General features: G+C 53.2%; 1 protein-coding gene across 1 annotated transcript; it reads right to left on the minus strand.

Annotated features, from left to right (window-relative positions):
* Window positions 1-1,056: 1,056 nt before the first annotated feature.
* Slc25a29 (solute carrier family 25 member 29) lies at window positions 1,057-11,325 on the minus strand. Its single transcript, XM_021179262.1, has 4 exons — window positions 11,101-11,325; window positions 6,658-6,701; window positions 2,888-2,971; window positions 1,057-2,702 (listed from the first exon to the last, which is right to left on the minus strand). The coding sequence occupies exons 1-4, from the start codon at window positions 11,132-11,134 to the stop codon at window positions 1,944-1,946; spliced, it is 921 nt and encodes a 306-aa protein (XP_021034921.1). The 5' UTR covers window positions 11,135-11,325; the 3' UTR covers window positions 1,057-1,943.
* Between the last annotated feature and the right edge of the window lie 7,074 nt (window positions 11,326-18,399).

The raw sequence follows: 18,399 nt of genomic DNA on the forward strand, positions 1-18,399 counted from the left end.
AAAAAAAAAAAAAATAGGGATAAATTTCCTAACCACCACTACTCCTTCTAAACTCAGATTTATTGGGAAGCCCATCTGTCTCACGGCCGCAGTGGGGGCTATGCTCTATGGGGTTACCAGCTTCTACTGTTTCGAGCTACTACTGGGGTTACCAGTTTGGAGGAAGCCACGAGGCAGCCTCGAGCAGCCCCTGTCAGTCACTCCTCAAGCGATGGGCTTGACTGTGTATTGTAGCCCTGGCACTGGAGGAGGGCAGCTGACCCACTCCTGTCTTGCTTGGTCACATTAGGACCTTTCTGGAGGATGATGGGAACACTGGATGCCTTGTGGTCCAGGCCCTATCCAGATTGCCCTTGAGAAACGCAGCCACCAGGCTGAGGAGCCAGGGAAGGCCTCCTCTTCTGTACCCTCTGCCCTGGGAGTTAGCAGTTGTTTTCCTGTACAAGAAAGGGAAGAAAAAGGCAAAGATAGGGGTTCAGGGTCAACCAGACACTCCTCTCTGGCCTTCTGTCCCTAGAAGCTGAGCCAGTGTGATTCTACATACTGTAGTTAGGTTCTAAGAGGTGCTGTGGCATGGAGCTGGGGCACATGGGTACTTCCAGTCCCTGCCCTTCCCTCGTCTAAGGAGCCTTTGGGCCTCAGCCTGGGAAGAGCTTCCAGGTACAGCACAGGTGTCTATGGGAGGCAGAGACTCCATGTGGCAGGCTAAGGAGGCCTCTTCCAGGAAGCCCTACCTGATGCACAGCTGGGAACACATTAGATGCCCAAGTTGGTGGATAGTCCCACCCACACCTTTCCTTCTCCAGGGCTCCCCCACCACAGGCCTCCAGTTTCTGGAATGACAGCCAATACTTGCTAAAGGGCCTGTTTGTGATCTTAAGTAACACTCCTGCCTCTGTCCATTCACCCACCGTGTGGACCAGGAAGGCTTAGATGTATCCTTGACCGCTCCACGGCATGTGGGCCAGCTTTCAAGTACACAGGCCATGGCCACTGAATCCAGGGTTAGGAAGGAAACGAAGTCCCTTGCACCATGCACAGAGGAGCTTCACACGCTTAGAGAACAAGACTTTATTCCTTTAGAGGACAGTACAGCCAGCCAGAGTTCAGTCTCCCTGCCCAGGCAGGTCCAAACTGGCAGCTCTGTGCTGGTGCCAAGACCTCTGCTTTCACGGGCACACGCACTGACAGTGCCCAGAAAGACCACATTTCCTGGGAAATGGATGGATCCCACACTGCGTTCTCTGGGCCCTCTGCCTACCTACCCTTGTGAATCCTGGCTGGCAGTAAGTGAGTCAGACATCAGCTGACCCAGGTGCCCATCTTACAGACAGGTAGCCTGAGGCTCAGAGGTGAGAAGACTCTGTCTTGTGACAGTTGTTACACCATTTTCCTGTGGAGACATTGAGGCCGGTGGCCTGTCTGTTCCCACCCAGACCCTACACTGGCGTGATCCTCAGTGGGCTTAGTGCCAGAGTCCCAACCCTGCTCCGCATTCCAAGGGCAGCAGTGGAGAAGCTAGGTAGGCACGGAGGCAGAGTGACTCTGCAACACGGAGAGGGAGTGTTGCATGCCACCCACTGTCCCTCACTGTAACAAGTGACCAAGATTTTTTCCTGGGACTCAGTTGATGGAGGATTTGAAGAATGGCTGGGTCCTTGGCCAGCCTGTAAGAGTTGGCTCAGGGGAAACCCCTGGGAGTGCTGGGCTTGGAAGATTCTGACTGGCAGTTCTGTCTGCAAAGTGCAGACTTAGTGACGCTTGATCTTCCTGAACGTACCATGTATGAGGAGGAGTCCCCATTTTACGGCTAAGAAATAGGGGGTCAGTGGGGTACAGACGGCTGTCATCACAGGCCAATGAGGAAGACTGGCTGAGGAGCCATATCCTCTGTGTCAAGTTCCAACAAAGTGGCCCTGGGAAAGTTGGTGGGACAGACAGCATCACAGACTGGAAGGCTGGGCCAGGGCAGACCCAGCAGGAGTGGGAGAGGTGCCCAGAGCTGCCTCACTGTCTACCTGAGCCTCCTCGCCCCGGGTATATGTAAGCACCACAGTGACTGTGGCAAAGGTGGCAGCATTGACCGGGAAGGCACGGAGCAGCGTGGAGGCAAGCCCTCGCGTGAAGACTTGCCAGCCCTCGGCCTGGTAGCTCTGCCGCATGCAGTCGACGATGCCGCGGTAGCGAGGGGTTCCTTGCAGCCCGTCGGCTTGCAGTCGTGACTTAACCACGTCCATGGGATAGGTGGAGAGCCAGGATGTGATCCCCGACGTGCCACCCGCCAGCAGCAGCTTGGGCACCAGCAGGCGGTCACCTGGCTCGCAGCCCATGGCGCGGGTCATTACATCATAGGTGAGGAAGTAGACGCCAAAGCTTGGCGTCTCGCGCAGAAGTGTGGACACCATGCCTCGGTTGATGCCGCGCAGGCCCTCGTGCCGGTAAATCTGCACCAGGCAGTCCAGGGAGCCCTTGTAGGTACGGGCAGGACCCACGGCCTGGAGCTGCAGCCTCGTCTTGGCCAGTTCCATAGGGCAGCAGATGACACACTGAATGGCGCCTGCTGCTGCGCCGGCCAGGAACTGATTGAGAGGTGAGTCTTGGCCTAGGGCCCGGAGGGTGTTGCCTTGCACCCCAAACACCAGTGCATTGATGAAGGTGAGTCCCATTAGTGGTGAGCCCAGGCCTTTATACAGGCCCAGCACCTGTAGAGACAGAAATGCCATCAGAGATGAGGGGTACCACCCTGCTTTGTGTAGCCCAGCCTTTCTCCTTGGAACCTCACACAGCCGTGTCCCCTTAGGGATGCCCTGATAGCCTTTTCTGAGCCTCTAGCACCTCCGGGCTTGCTCCTCAGCCCTCTAATTGCCCCACCTGCCCCGGCACTCACACTCTCCTGCTTGATGATGGACTGGAAGCAGTGCAGCGTCCCTCGGTACTGAGGCTTCTCTGTGCTCTGGACTTGCAGCCGCACCTGCAGGGCAAGGCCAGGGAGCAGGATCAGGCAGAGCCACAGAAGCAATTCCCCTGGCCTGCAGTGCACAAGGCTGGCAGCCAAGTAGCTTTCTATGATCTGGGATTCCAGGGTGGGGCTGGGTTGGGTGTCTGAGAGCTAACAGCCACAAGGACAGCCAGCTGCAGATGGGCTGGGAATCCCCAAGATCTCTAACAAGCGGAGGACAGGTCTCTCCTTTGCACTGCCACCAGGCCAGCTCTTGGGACCAACCCTTGCTCAGGTGACTCTTGTCATCCCATACGGGGATCCCAGCCTGGTGGCCCACCAGTAACCTCCATCAGGGTGGGATACTGAGCCTCCATTCTGCCCCTGCTTGGTTCTTGCTGGTAGCTCTTTGACAACCATGGCCCTGAATCATGAGCAGTGACACACAGCTGACAGCCTCCCTAGGGATCCATGGCAATAACTCCAGGACTTGGGGACACTGCCAGGCCCAGTGGCCCAGGACCTCTTCCACGTCAAAGCACTCTTTGTTGCCTGAGAGCTTATCTGCTCTTGATACACTGGCCTTTATGGTGGCCTGAGGAGAGGGGTGTTTCCCAGGCTCCAAATCCATGTTACTGCTGTGGGGAAAACTCGGTCACATCACGTTCTCAAGAGCTAGCAAGATTCGGGAAGGGTCGGGCGTGGACTGGGGTTGTAGCTCTGTGATAGAGGGTTTACCTAGCATGTGCAAAGCCCTGGGTTTGATTCCCACCACAAAATTAAACAAGGGGCTGGAGGGGTAGCTGGGTGATTAAGAGCACTGACTGTTCTTGCAGAGGACCCGGGTTCAAGCCCCAGCTCCCACTCTGTGGCTCGAATCTCCTGTAACTCCAGTTCCAGGGGATACAGTGCCCTCTTCTGGCCTCCATGGGCATCAGACATGCACACAGTACACATACATAAAGATAGACAGGCAAAACACCCATACACATTAAAAACCAACCAACCAACCAACCAACCAACCAACCAACCAACCAACCAACCGCCTTTTATAGTTAGTTTGCTTGAACACAATACCAATGGCCCAACCATAGTTGGATGTGGGGGAGTGTGGGCATGCAAATTGATTTTCAGAAAGAACACTTCCCAGGGGTGACTCCGGTGACTGAATAGCTGCAAAGGGATGGTGGTGGGCTCAGCAACTCAGAGGAGTTAACTTTCAGTTTCCAGGACAAACGTGCTTTCTCGCCCAAGAGGCCTGCTTCAGGGTTCAGTTCCAACTAACCCAGCATCTTCCGCCATGCCCGGACGAGGAGGTAAATCCAAGCCTCCTATTGGCTGGACACAGCTGTGGGAGGTGTTTGAGACATTTGATCACAAGATATAAGCACACTGCCGTGTGGATGGGAGCAAGCTCACGGTGGGCGGGGCGATGCAGTGTCCAGACAACGTAGACATGGTGGGAGGGGGAGGGGGGAGATGTGGAGAGGGCATCCAGACAGTGTGGACATGGTGGATTGCTCAGTGGACAGGTTGACCAGGTCTTCATTCTTGTAAACTAATGAAGGGGATTCATGGGCCACCGCTTGCTAAGAGAGTATAGTCTGCAGTCTTCTCCCAGGGATGCCTGCTGTGGGTGACAGGTCTGTGCTGTCCAGTGATGTGTTTATAAAAAGGTAAAGAGAAATAGAATATGTTTGATGGGGGTGTGTAGTCGGGTATGGGGGAAGGGTGTCTCATGCCAAGGCATCCCTTCCTCCCGAGGGACGGTCACACGATGGTATAGTATAGAATAGAGTTCATTCAGGGCATGGGGAGGGGAGTTAAGAGGGTAGTAGACTCAGAGAAAGACAGAGAGAGAGAGAAAAAAAAAAGTAGAGAAGTAGAGGCTGGCCATGAACACGTGAAGGAGGAGGGGGAAGCAGCCCCCTTCATAGTGGGTCAGGCCTATCTGGCTGTTGCCAGGTAACTGTGAGGGTGGAGTTTAGACAAAATGCTAACGTCCAGAGTCTGCATTAACCCATGAACTGGGCTCAGATTACCCTGGCATGTGAAGGACAACAAGCCTTTAGTAACTCATCTACCCCTCAATTCACAGCTGTCTGCTCACAGCTGTCTGTCTGCTCACAGCTGTCTGCTCACAGCTGTCTGTCTGCTCACAGCTGTCTGCTCACAGCTGTCTGCTCACAGCTGTCTGCTCACAGCTGTCTGCTCACAGCTGTCTGCTCACAGCTGTCTGCTCACAGCTGTCTGNACAGCTGTCTGCTCACAGCTGTCTGCTCACAGCTGTCTGCTCACAGCTGTCTGCTCACAGCTGTCTGCTCACAGCTGTCTGCTCACAGCTGTCTGGCCCCAGGTCAGGTACTGAAGCAACAGCAGAGGAGGTCTGGACCAAGGACAGAGCTTTGTAAGGTCAAAGCCAGTGCACAAGGCCAGGCCTTTACACCCACACTGGAAGAAATCCCAGCTCTGGATAATTGAGCGCCTTTCTTTGCCAACAAATCCCTGGTTCACTGAAGAAAAAAAAAAAAAAAAAAAGGATGAACCAGGAAGTGAACTTCAACCCAGCTTGAGATGTGGAGAAGGAGCCGGCCTAGTGTCTACCAAGTACAGATCTGGTCTAGGGCCCTGCCAGTCACAGGCCACCTGGACTCCAGGAAAATGGCAGGGGAATAACTTGGGCATTTACAGCTCCAGCCACAGGAGACATTTGCACAGGGGTTTTCCGCCCAAGGTTGTGGGTCTGTCTCCTTTACCTCTGTCTAGGGATCCTAAGAGCCTGGAGCCCCAGTTAATTGAGGTGTGACTCAGAAGGAGTACTGCCAGAGTACCTGCCCTGGCCATTTGAAAGTGGTGTTCTTTGGTACCTTTGGGTGACACTGCCTCATGGGTACATGCCAGCACTCAAAATAGTCATGACAGGCACCCATCCATAATGACTGCAAGAGAAATCCCCTCAGCTTTATGTCAGGGGTTTGTAATGTGGTCTTGTTTGAACATCTCAAGCTGCCCTCAACCTTGAATCCTCCAGCCTTAGCCTCCCAAGGCTTCTACCTGAGTGTCGGCTACCACATCCAGCTGTTGGGGCAGGCTTTCCTAACACAAGCTGACCTCAAATTCTCAGTTCTCCCCAGGGCTGGAATTCCAGGGATGCTACTACCCCTTGCCCAGTAGGGTTCTATGCCTTACATTTCTGCGTTTTCTCAACTCTTAGCTTTCTTTCAGGAATATGCCAGGGGTGGGGTTATTGAAGGCTCGGCAGTTAACAGCAGTGGGTGATCTTCTAGAAGCTCAGGGCTCAATTCCCAGAATCCACATGGTGGTTCACAGCCACCTATAATTCCAGTTCCACCAGGCATACACATGACACACAGACAATGCAGGCAAAACACATAAAATAATATAATCATTCAATGAAGATGCTTGGGAAACTACACATCAGAAAGGGGTGAACTTCCTCTGACTGAAAAGAAGAAAACCTGCTCATCACTACCTTAGTCTCTGCCAGCCAGTGACACAAACAAATGCTTGGCTGTGGACTGAGCATGCAGCTCAGCCCCTGGGAAGATGCAGTTCCAGGAGGGAAGGGAAGGCAGCCCATTCAGTGGCCAGTAGTGGCCCTGCCTGCATTCAAAGCCTGGGGGTGACTTTTACTGTGTTCCTGGGGCAGAAACCCTGCAGGCCTGTCCCCAACGTCTGTGCCACCACAAGAGACTCACCTTGACTGTGTCAAAAGGGTGTCCCACAATCACACCTGCCACACCTGGAAGAGAAAGGTACCTGTGACCAAGTGCCGCAGAATCCTGGGGTCATGAGGTTCTGACAAGGGAAGCTGCCCTTCTATGGCCAAGGGAAGGAGACCCTGAGGGGACCCTGGGCCCATCCTAGGGATTCCTGTAATGTCCCCTCTGGTAACAAGAGTCAGCCAACAAGCTGATAAACTCAAAGCATTTGTCCTTTCTCTTCCTCTGTAGCTCTCGAGGTGATGTGTCCCCTAGGGAACTAACTGTACAGCTCTAGTCCAGTGCCTGATACAAGAAAGAGGTTCTTGGACATGTTGGAGTTAGAGGAGTCTCTGGGATTTGAATCTTCTTTCTGTTAGTTATCTTCTGGGCATGCTCAAAGGGACTCATCAATTTTGGCCTCTGTTCACCTGAAAGGCACTTAACACACACACACACACACACACACACACACACACACACACACCCTCTCTGTCTATCTTGGTGTCTGTCTCTCTCAGTGTCTCTGTCTCTCTCTCCCCCTCTATCTCTGTCTCTCTCTCTCCCTCTTCCCCTCCATCTGTCTTTCCCTCCCCTCCCTCTGTCTCTGTGTGTCTCTGTCTCTCCCTCCCTCTCCACCCTTCCCCCTCCTCCTCCCTCCCCCCCCCCCCCCCCCCCATCTTCAGCATGGCATGAGGACCCACTGCCTGCTGGCTGCAACCTCCCAAGGGCTGCACTACCCTGAGTCATCCTCTGTTTATCATTTAAGGGCCTGCCAGAGACCCCACCCTCAAGAGCAAGGTTCACCCCTCCTGGAAGCTTAAGAACATTCCTCAGAGTGCCATATGGGTAGTGAACATTGGAGACTCCCCTTCACCCCCACCCTACCCCCTACAGCCCAATGACCCCATTTCACAAAAGAAGAAACAGAAGTCAGCTATGTTTCTTGGGAATATCTGCCAAAGAGCCTCTCTGGGGCTGGCCTGCAGGCCGAGGTGGGGTGCTTGCTCACAGTGCTTGAGGTCCTAGGTTCCAGCAACAATACAGAAAGAAAGCAGTCCCCTTCTGTTGCTAGTACTTCATGTCTAACTGCAACAGTTGATGTTGGGCAATGAGCATTACCATTACAAACTCACTGTTGTTGGTTCATACCTATCCTAACATTTCCGCTCCAGAGAACTACTAACTCATTCTACAAACGAGCGAGCGAGCGAGCGAGCGAGGCAGGACAGAGGAGCCCACAGCAGGACATCCCTGGAGCCTGGCCAGGAGGTGATGAAACCAGAGCTCCAGCTGTGCCCTGGGGCTGCTTCCTGCCTACTCACCACCTTGGTCTTGTGAGGGCTGGCCACAGATCCTGCCAGGGCACTAGGGTAACATCGGCTACAAACTTGTGCCTTGCATCCTTCTGTGATGTCCATCCTGCTCTGTGCATCTGTACTTTTAATTTCTCTCTTTTTGAGATGGGGTCTCACTAGGTCACACTGGCTAGCCTGGATCTCCCTGTATAGACTGGGCTAGCTTCAAACTCACAGAGATGAGCCCTTCGTCATGGCGTGTGACCGTCTCCGACCTCCATTCACTCTGCCCATTCTCTGTTCTGCACTTTTAATTCAGTAAAACACTTTCTAGTAACACTCCCGTCTTTACATAGGCAAAAAGGTTTGCAACCCCTGGCCCGTCGCCCACCACAGGTTGTCACTGCCTCTTTCCCATGGCTTGTCTCGGCTTCGAGTCTGCTGGGCTGTATCCAATGCTGCAGGTAAGAAGCCTACTGCTAACCCTGTCCTTACTGTTCTCTCAGGACGCCTCTGAGATTTTATGTGCGGACTTTAGAAATGTCACCAGAGGGTGCCAAGGGTGTGCCTGTGTCTTTAAAGCAACCCTGCTTGGCACTCCACCAGCCTCCGAGCTGCAGATTCATGCCCTGTTCTGAGCTGGGGAAATTTCCACTGTTATCTGTTCGCCCTAGCCATGGTCTCCAGCAGGCTTGCTTTCTCCTGGGTCCCTTACATCCTTCCAACTTTACCCATTTCTGGCAGTGGGACCTTGATTCTCCCTTGGAGAGCCACCAGTTTTCACCTGTTTTTAACTTCCTGGTTAGTGGTTGCTGGGCTCCTCACACCACAGAGTGGCCTAGCCCCTGCTTAGCACTTTTTTGTTGTTTGCAAATCCTATTTCTGGAACAACTTTTCACAGGCGAATCTGGTCTCTTAGGGCACTAGAAAGCCGAGCGCCTTGGCTGGTATGCTGGGCATCTGGGTTTGCCCTGTTAGCCTTCCTCCTTTCCCACTGAGGGCAGAGCCCAGCTGTGAGCAGCTGTGAGCAGGTGCCAGCAACAACAGTCTGCCACTTCCAAAACACTGCAGAGACCATGAAGCCTCTTACCCACCCCTTCTGTTGGGAAGCCCCAAGGGGTTTCAAAGCTGGCAGGCCTGGGCTGGCATTCCCACTTCCTACCCATGTCCTTTTGACCTACAGTCTCTTTGAGAACCAGGTAGCCCTGCCTCACCCACCTCTGAGATTGGTCACACCAACAGAAAGGAACCCATCTCCCAACTCCAAAGCCACTGACCATAGACAGGGCAGTTCACATACCATGATTATCCGAGGACAGGAAGAGGAGCTGGCAGCACAGGTCTGAGAGAGGTGACAGGTCTGTCCTCTCCTCATAGACACCACCTGGTGACCTGGCATTTCTGTCACATTGACCCATGCCCTATCCAGAACCAAGGGGCTATTGTGGCCTCGACATTTGAGACTGATTCCCTCACAACAGGGAGAGAACACAGGTATTCCCGTCCTGCTACCAGACAGCTTTCTACCAGAAACCAGTCAAGTCAGGGTGTTTGCCATTTCTTTTAGAGAGTTTAAAAGCAGGATAGGATGTGTCCTGGGCCATGCAGGCACACCCACGGTGCGTTCTTCCTCTGGAAAGAGGCCCCACCATCATCCTGTCCTTCAGAGAGAAAGGACCAAAGCCAGAAGGAACCAGGCCGGTACATTAGAAGGCCCAATCCCCACGTGTCTTGGAGCCTGTCTGACAGCATGCACTGAGCAGAGCTGGGAACCTGGAAGGCAAGCCTGGGGCACAAGCAGACCGTTGTCTGCCCCGCAGCTGCCCTACCGGATCAGAGAGGCTGAGTGTGTGTTTCCCACTCCACGCCCCATTTCTTTCCTTACTCGATGAATCTTACTCTGTTGGTGACCTCCACCTCCATTCAGCTGAAACCTCAGACCCACCCTGCATGACTTCATGTAGTTGGGCACTCTCTACACACCCTGGGTGAGAATGCAGACCAGGCTGGAGACAGGGCACATGACCACCCTGAGACAGGCTGGTTGAAGACAGATGGGTATCCCAGGCAGGGAGGGCCTACTTGAGCAAGTGCCCATGGGCTTGTGGGACAGTGCGGATACTCAGAGTCTCTATGCAGGCCTGGCCTCAGGGTGAAGAATATATGCTCCCCAGATCAACTGTATACCCCAGGCTACAAATGGAGGTAACTCTGGCCCTGGGGAAACTGCAGTACAAGGGGGGCTTGGCCACGGCAGGAGTCCTGGCCATTGAAGATGCCCTCACCTGCCCTGTTACAGCTGGGGCTAGCATGGGGCTCTTTCTGGGTCTCTAATTCTCCACCAGCTTGTGGAAATCTCTGTGGCCTTCCCACAGCTACCAGAAGAAAGACTTGGTGACAGTCTGGTGGTTCTCAAGCACCTAGAGGGTACGTCACTGCTCAGGGAAGGCATTCTGCCAGACCAGCAATGTTCTCCATCCAGGAAGAAGCAAGCACGGATTAAGCACGTAAGGCCAACTCCAGCCTATCACTGTTCCAGGAGAGACCTTTCCGGGTAGGGCTATGAAGGATGAAGACAGCAGGACAGGTGGGTGAGGAGCCAGTTCTGGGCCTCAGAGCTGAACATAACCAGCCAGACCACTACCACCTCAGTCGATTCACCTGGAATCCCAGTGGCTAAACCAGGCTCTATTCAATACTTACTAAATAAACTAATCCCCTAGGTAAAAGGAAAGGCATTAAACGTTCAACAGGTCCGCACGGTAGTGTCATGGGCAGACCTGGCCTGCTCTCAGCTTCGAGCGCTCACCACTTATTTGGCCACCCGGTGGACCGCCTCCTCCTCTCCTGAGCCCTCCAGCAGCTTAAAGCAACGCATGGGAAGTGCTGGGCGCCTGGGGTCGGGCCAGCCTTCTAGGAGGTCGCGCGGTGTCACCAGCCTCGCTCAGACAGCTGCGGGAAGGGAAGGATCAGTAGGCTGCGCGCCCGCATCCTCCTGTTCTGTCCCTGCCTCCGGCCAAGCCAGCCGCGGTGCTGCCAGGATCCTCAGACCTTGCACTCAGTGCGCACGGAAGGGTCAAGAAGACACCTGTCGCCGCGTACCAGCCAGAACGCCTGCCTGGCATGCTGGTCATTTCCTTACCTCCGGCGCATCCAGCCAGGAAGTCGAGCGCCATGGCCCGGCCCGGCGAGCCGGCTGTGTCTTACTACTCCTCGGGCCCGGCCCGCGGCTGGCCGTCGCGACTCCTGCTATCTGGCCTCTGGGCGCGCAGCCGGGTCGGGGAGGCGACTGGGTGGCGACTTCTAGCAAAGCACTCCCCTGGCGTCCAGCTTGCGGGGCCTCACCTCCCACCGCTCGCACCGCCCCGTCGGCCTCAGCCCCCGTAGGGGGCAGAGCGCAACCAATCGGTAAGCGAGGCACGGACACACCCCGCGCTCCGGGTGCCGCCGCCAAGTCTCATTGGCTGGGCGCGCCTGGAGGGTGTGGCCTCGGGCGCGGCGGGCGGGGGTGCCTCCGGGCTCAGTAGACAAAGACTGTGCTTCTCGGGCCCGCCCGCGCGGCGCGGGGAAGGGGCAGTGCGGTGGGCACACTGCACACTGGAGCCCAGAAGCTCCCAACCCCACGGTCCGAAGGGCGGCGCTCGATCTGCTTCAATCCTGGGACCCCTCACGGTATTTGGATGCGACTTTCCTGCTCAACCTCATCGTCCTTGCCTGTGTCAAGAGGACACAGTGGCGAGTGCACACGTGGAACGCCGCGACTCTCCCAAGGCCTACTACGGTCTTGGACTCAGCTTGCTGGGAAAGTTCGAGAACGGCCGCCCACTTGGAGAGGCCTCCGAGGCCCCGGAACTCCTTAGGCGAACGCGCAGGAGTACTGAGGTCTCAGTGCACCCAGGCAGAGACAGGGACTTGAGTTTGAAGGACGTAGAAACGCTTTCAAACAGAAGGGGCCTGTAGATGGGGCCTGAGGATGGACGGGTGCCGCCAAGCTCGCCGTGTTCCTGGGAGCCGCCAGCAGGCCAGATCAGGGGCGCGGGCATCAGGCTGCAGCTCTGGGCCTTGGGACAGGGTGAGCTAGGTGCAGGACAAGGAGCAAGCAGATATCCCAGGCTTGGATAGCATTAAAGTTGAGGTGGGCTAAGAACCCGACGTGTCGCCCCCCACCCTCCAGTTGCTGGTAATATCTACAATAGCAAGGAGTCTGGAAGCAAGTCCAAGTGATGGATACAGCCATCACTCCCCGGGCCTCTGCTGGTCCTGACTTTCTTTTAAGCTGAGAGTGGAGTAACAGACTCCTGTGGTTACTCGCACACTGCTCTTGCCTCTCCCCTCTCTAAACTGGGCGCGGAGTTGTGGGATGGCAGATCTGATGGTAGAGGGGCAGCTCTGAGACCAGGGACCCCAGTGTTGTTTGAGAGGTAGTATTTATCCTTTGAATTGAATGGACCCTTCGTGAAGCCGACACCCAAGTCCAGGCCTGCTGACCCCTAGTCCAGTGCTTGTGGTGGCTACTGGGCCCTGAACTAGGGGTCTGGAGACCTGGGTTTGATCTCCACAGGCTTTGAGTCATCTGGATGCCTTCTGAAGGCAGGTGGTAAGAGGAAAAAGGAAGTACATGCTGGAACTGGGGTGATTGTAGGATCCCTCCTGAGGCCTGTGCCACTAACCCCAGCAATCCTCCTCCAGGGACAGCCATAAGAATGCCCTGGGGTCAGGTGGTAAAGCTCAGGTCTTCACACCTCCACCCTGGTTTCTGGTTCTAAGAAACGGGAGGGCATCCAATGAGACAAGACGGCTCTTTCTGCCTGTGGCTTCTAGACAGGATCTCGATATGTAGCCCAGGTTGGTCTTGAACTTGACACCTTCATGGCTCTGCCTCTGAATGCGGAGGCTCCAGGTGTGCACGATGACACCTGGTTACCTTTTCTTTCCCTGGAGGTGGAACTCGGGGTCTCATGCATGCTGGGTAGGCAAGAGCAGAACTTGCTGAGCCTCACCTCTTCAGCCCTTGTGCTGTGTTGAAGGGAACATGCGTCAAAAAGCCAGAGAGAGGAAGACAGGTAGGAGCGTGGGAGAGCCTGCCTTCGTGTGGATGTCATTCCTGGCATTAGCTGTGTGGAGCTCTGAACCCCTCTACCGAAGGGTTCAGGAGCCTCATATACACACATGGGTACTCACTCCATAGTTGAGTTGCAGAACCATTGGAGGGAGAGCCTAGAGACAGACCCTGTAGGGATCCTGTGGGACCCTGTGGGCAGAGCTTGGGTGGGCCAGTTGTGGCGGGCCGGTATTGTGTCTGGACTTACTTGGTTTGGGGACAAAATGCGTGAGGGAATGGAAGGCTAAGCTAAGATTGCATGTCACCCTGGGTGGGTCAGGATCTGTCCTGTGTGGCTGAGTGTGGTCCCTGGGCCTGCTGGTCAGCACTGTTAGGGTTTGGGGGTGGGGTGGGGTGGGGCAGGCACTTATGTAGAAAGGAACCACTTGAGTCAGGTATCCTACTATCCGAGAGCCCTTTGCCCAGGCCACTGATGATCTGAGGCAGAAGACAAGGTAGGTCCAACTGCTTGACCTTGGTTGTTGGCTGGGGAGAGACCAGAGAGTCCTGGGGCGCCCGTATTGTTTTATTGTTGGCTTATGTTTTACAAGGGTGAATTTACTATCTCTTCAAACTCTGCCCCACGGGTACTGAGGTCTGTTTAGCTCTGAGGATCCCAGACAAAGGGCGAGCAGTAGAAGAGAGGCTGTGTGGGAAGGGGCTGTCATTGCCCACAGTAACATGTTTGGAAATGTCTTTCCTGAGTTCTTACATAAGACAGGTTCAGTGTAGAAACAGAACCAATCGAAGGTAAAAAGGAGCGCCATGCCCTTTGATCTCCCACCCCGGAGGGGCTGCCAGTCAGCCCCTACCTCATCTGCTCAATGCCAAGGACTCAGGAGAGCCATATAACCTGGCTGTATCCGTTCATCTCCCAGCCCTCTCCTGCTCAGCTCTCCTTGACCCACCAAGCTCGTTCCTGCCTGTGTCTGTAAAAGGCTGGCACCTTCTGGGAAGCCCTTCCCCTAACCGTGCATAGCTCTAGAACATCAAACTCTACCTAATTCTCATGCAAAGGACCTCACCGGAACACCACTGTGGTCTGCATGTCCTCCCGTTGCAGCTCCTAGCTGGAAATCCTACACACGCACACGCACACACACATACATGCCCCAGGTGATGACGTTAGGAAGTAGGACCTTACTGGCTAACTGTGACTCCTGTCTCCACGGACACACAGCTTGTGAAAGACAAGCAATGGGTACTTCTAATTGTTTAAAATGTTTTGTTTTTTTTTATTAAAAAAAAAAAATCCGGGCTGGAGAGATGGCTCAGTGGTTAAGAGCACTGATTGCTTTTCCAGAGGTAATGAGTTCAAATCCCAGCAACCACATGGTGGCTCACAACCATTTGTAATGTCCTCTTTTGGTGTGTCCGAAGACAGCTACAGTGTACTTATAATAAATAAATAAATAAATCTTTAAAAAGAAAACTCGTAGGGGCAGAGGCGACTGGAGAAATGGCTCAGCAGTTAAGAGCACTCTGTGTTCTTTCAGAGGACCTGAGTTTGCTTCCCATCACCCATGTCTGGCAGCTCATGACTACTTGTAACTCCAGCTGCAGGGGATCCAGTGCCCTCTTCTATCTTCACACACACACGTGCACATAAATAAATATATAACTTTTTTTTTTTTTAAATCCTGTAAGGCTGGATGTGGTAGCTCACCTCTCTAATCCCAGCACTCAGGAGGCAGAATTCGGAAGGTTTCTTAATGGCTTCAAGTCCAGCCTGGCCTACATAGTGAGTTTTCAGCTAGCCAAGGCTACTGTATAAGTCAGGGTTCTCTAGAGCAGCAGTTCTTAACCTGCGGGCTGTGACTCCTCTGTCAACCTCTGTCAACCTCTAGCTCCAAACCATATTTACATTATGATTTATAACAGCAAAATCACAGTTATGAAGCTGCAACAAACTAATTTTATGGTTGGGGGTCACCACAACATGAAGAACTGTATTAAAGGGTCGCAGCATCAGGAAGGTTGAGAACCACTGCCTTAGGGAAACAGAATTTATAGAATGAATCTTTCCTCTTCTCTCCTCTCCTCTTCTGCATATATATATATATATATATATATATATATATGATATCCATATATGAGATTTATTAGAATTACTTATAGACTGGTCCCGCTAATCCAGCAATGGCTACCTATTGAAAGGAAGGTCTAAGAATCCAGTAGTTGTTCAGGCTAAAAGTCTGGATGTCTCAGCTGGTCTTCAGTATATCAAATCCCAAAGTAGTAGGCTCTAATGCCAGTGAAGGAATGGACTTGCCAGCAAGGGTGAGAGCTGGCAAAGGGAGCAAGCTTTCTTCTTCCATGTCCCCTAGACAGGCTGCCAGTCAAAGGTGTGGTCCAGATTAAAGCTGTGTCTTCCCTCCTTAAAAGATCTGGATTAAAACTGTTTTTCCACCTCAAAGATTGGATTAGAAGTGGATCTTTCCTCTTTAAATTAAGCAAAAATCCCTCGCAGGTGTGCCCCTCCATTTTAGGGTTTTAGTTAATTCCAGATGTAGTCAAGATGACAATCAGGAATAGCCGTCCTAGTAAGAAAAATACTCAGCAACACGCAAATCCTGTAAGGAGGGGCTAGCTAGATGGAGTAATGGGTAAACGTACCTGACACCTGAGTCTGGGTGTCATGTGATTAAAAAGAGAGCACCAACTGCCACCTCTTGTCCTCTGACTTTCACACTTGTGGTGTAACATGGATGCCCCTACATACACACAAGATAAATGTATATAAAGGATAACGATTCCAACAAGAAGCTGAGGCTATGGTAACGCTTTCATTGGTAAAGTACAGACATGAAGGTCTGAGCTTGCGTCTTCAGCAGATCCTACTGGCATCTGAAGGCTGAAGCAGGAAGAACATCCACAAGTTCAAGGCCAGCCTGTGCTACTGACGGAGAGAGCTCTTCCCAGTCAGTCAGCTACCCACAAGGAGCCAGGGAAGTGCGCGCTGGAGCAGCAGCTTTGCTGAGGTAGGAAAGAACACAGACCCAGGATCAGCTAGCTCTCTCAGCCTGGCAGGCAGCCTCAGAGGAGGCTCAGACCAACCGGTTTGGCTGGTGTGCCTGGATGTGAGTACCCACTTCAGGCTTCCAAGAGGGAAGTGAAGCATAGAGTACAGCCAAATCAGATTCCCAGCCCCTGAGCGGGAGAGGCAGCTTGCATGGAAGCCAACCTCCTCAGCATGTCTTCAGAACTCTGGAGACTGTATCTCAGAGTTCTAGGATGCTTGGCAGTCTTGCCTGTCACCTTTGTTTCAGTCTGTGTGCTTTGAGCTGGGGAGGGATCAAGGGAGCAGACAATATTTAACTCTGATGATGCTCTGCTACCCATGATGCTCTGGTTCTAGGAACTAGAGAATGAGGATTAATTTAATAATTGCGCTCCAGCCCTGGGTGTCGGTGTGTGGGAGTCCTGCATTTCCAATGGTTCTCCTGGGGTCAGCTCTTAGTTCACCAGAGGCTGCCTTGGCCAGCCTTAGAACCCACCTGGCCTTCTGGAGTCAGCAGATACCAGAAACTCAAGATGGTACTTGGAATACATAGCTATACATACAAAATACACACACACACACAAATAGGCTGCTGGGGCCTGCTTGGGATTCTCTCCCCTCAGAACTGGAAGGTCATAGGGGTCCCTCAAGGGTGTCTGGCCATATGTCCTATGCTGCATGGCCCCCCTCTGGGCTCACACTGGCACACTGGCAGTCTGGTGATGCCAGGGGCAGGCAGTACCCAGCCTACAGTCATCATCAACAGGCCCTGGAGGGCAGTGGCCTGAGGAAGACCGTGTGCCCTGCACAGGCTTGATTTGAGGTGCGGTCAAACTTGTTGAAGTTGGCACCCTAAGGAGGCAGAGGGAGTTGGCAAAGAAGACGCTGTGCCCTGAGCTCAGGCTGGTCACTGACATAGAGGGCATGTCACTCTATAAGTATCAGATGTGGCCCTGGGCAGCTCCAGAGACTGAGGGGAAGGCTAAAGAAAGATGTCTAGTGTCTTGGAACCAGGAGTTCTGTGAACTTTTGTGGGGCTTTAGGCCATGTCCAAAGCTTCTCCTGTTTCCCCTCCCAGCCTTAGAGGTAACCCTGGGCAGAGAGATCAGCTTCCCCCTCCCTTGTTGTGTCAGGTTCTGTGTCTGCTCCACCAAGCTTTTGTGCCAGGTAGGGTGAAAAGCATGAAGGGTGTGGTTCACCTCTAAGTGTAGCCCCAGTAAAGGTCTTTCTGATCACAGCGAGAATGCCTGGCAGCAAGCAGGGGCTACACAGTAAAAACTCTACTGCCCCAAACTGGTGCCCCAAGCTCTGCTGCCCCAAGCAGCTGCTACCCCACTAGCCTTGTCTCTGTTCCTGGCCAGGCTATTCCTGCACCTATGGGATGTGTCCCACACCACAGTGACCCATTCACTCCCCTGGTTCCCTAGAGCCGCCTCTGCTTGCTGCCTGCCAAGAAGGCCTCTCTCAGACAGCTCCGCTAGCTCCTCTTTGGCCTCCAGCATAGCCCATCTGAGGACAGCCTGTGCAGGTTGCAGCCATGGGGCTGGAGGGATGAGTCAGTTAAGGACGCTTCCTGCTCCTTAGAGGACTTGTGTTGGTTTCCCAACTCCATGTTGGGTGGTTCACAAGTCCCCGTAATTCCAGTTTCAGGAAATCCAATACCTTATCTGGCCTTTATGTGTTTGGGGGCGGGGGCAGGGGTACGCACACATGTGTGCACAGTATGCATTTTTTTAAAAAAGCATGTCTGAGCCGGGCGTGGTGGCGCACGCCTTTAATCCCAGCACTCGGGAGGCAGAGGCAGGCGGGTTTCTGAGTTCGAGGCCAGCGTGGTCTACAAAGTGAGTGCCAGGACAGCCAGGGCTATAAAGAGAAACCCTGTCTCGAAAAACCAAAAAAAAAAGCATGTCTGCCCTAATACCAATACTCTTCAAACTATTCCACAAACTAGAAACAGAAGGAACACTACCTAATTTGTTCCATGAAGCCACAGTTACTCTGAGTATTCCCCCTTAGAGATGGAACGGTTTCTGTCTAATCAGGAACTTCTCAAAATTTCCTTTCATAGAGGACTTCATATACGCGATTTTTTTTTCTACTTCTATCATGGTAATTTTCCAAATAGATTGTAAAAACTGGTTGAGTGAGTGCATATTACTTTTAGCTTCAGAAGATATCCTGTATATTTAAGAGGCAGTTAACTATTATAAATTATTTTGATGACTTAAAAATGTCAATACTGGGGCTGGTGAGATGGCTCAGTGGGTAAGAGCACCCGACTGCTCTTCCAGAGGTCCAGAGTTCAAATCCCAGCAACCACATGGTGGCTCACAACCATC

Source organism: Mus caroli, chromosome 12 (assembly GCF_900094665.2).
Source record: "Mus caroli chromosome 12, CAROLI_EIJ_v1.1, whole genome shotgun sequence".
Classification (NCBI taxonomy): Eukaryota; Metazoa; Chordata; class Mammalia; order Rodentia; family Muridae; genus Mus; species Mus caroli.

Bases quoted from the DNA above. Each gene is read 5' to 3' on its own strand.
- Slc25a29 (XM_021179262.1), bottom strand. From the start codon at position 11,134: ATGGCGCTCGACTTCCTGGCTGGATGCGCCGGAG. The intron at 6,702-11,100 runs GTAAGGAAATGA...TTTCTCTTCCAG, and splicing joins CCTGGCTGGATGCGCCGGAG to GTGTGGCAGGTGTGATTGTG. The intron at 2,972-6,657 runs GTGAGTCTCTTG...CTTGCCCTGCAG, and splicing joins ACCCTTTTGACACAGTCAAG to GTGCGGCTGCAAGTCCAGAG.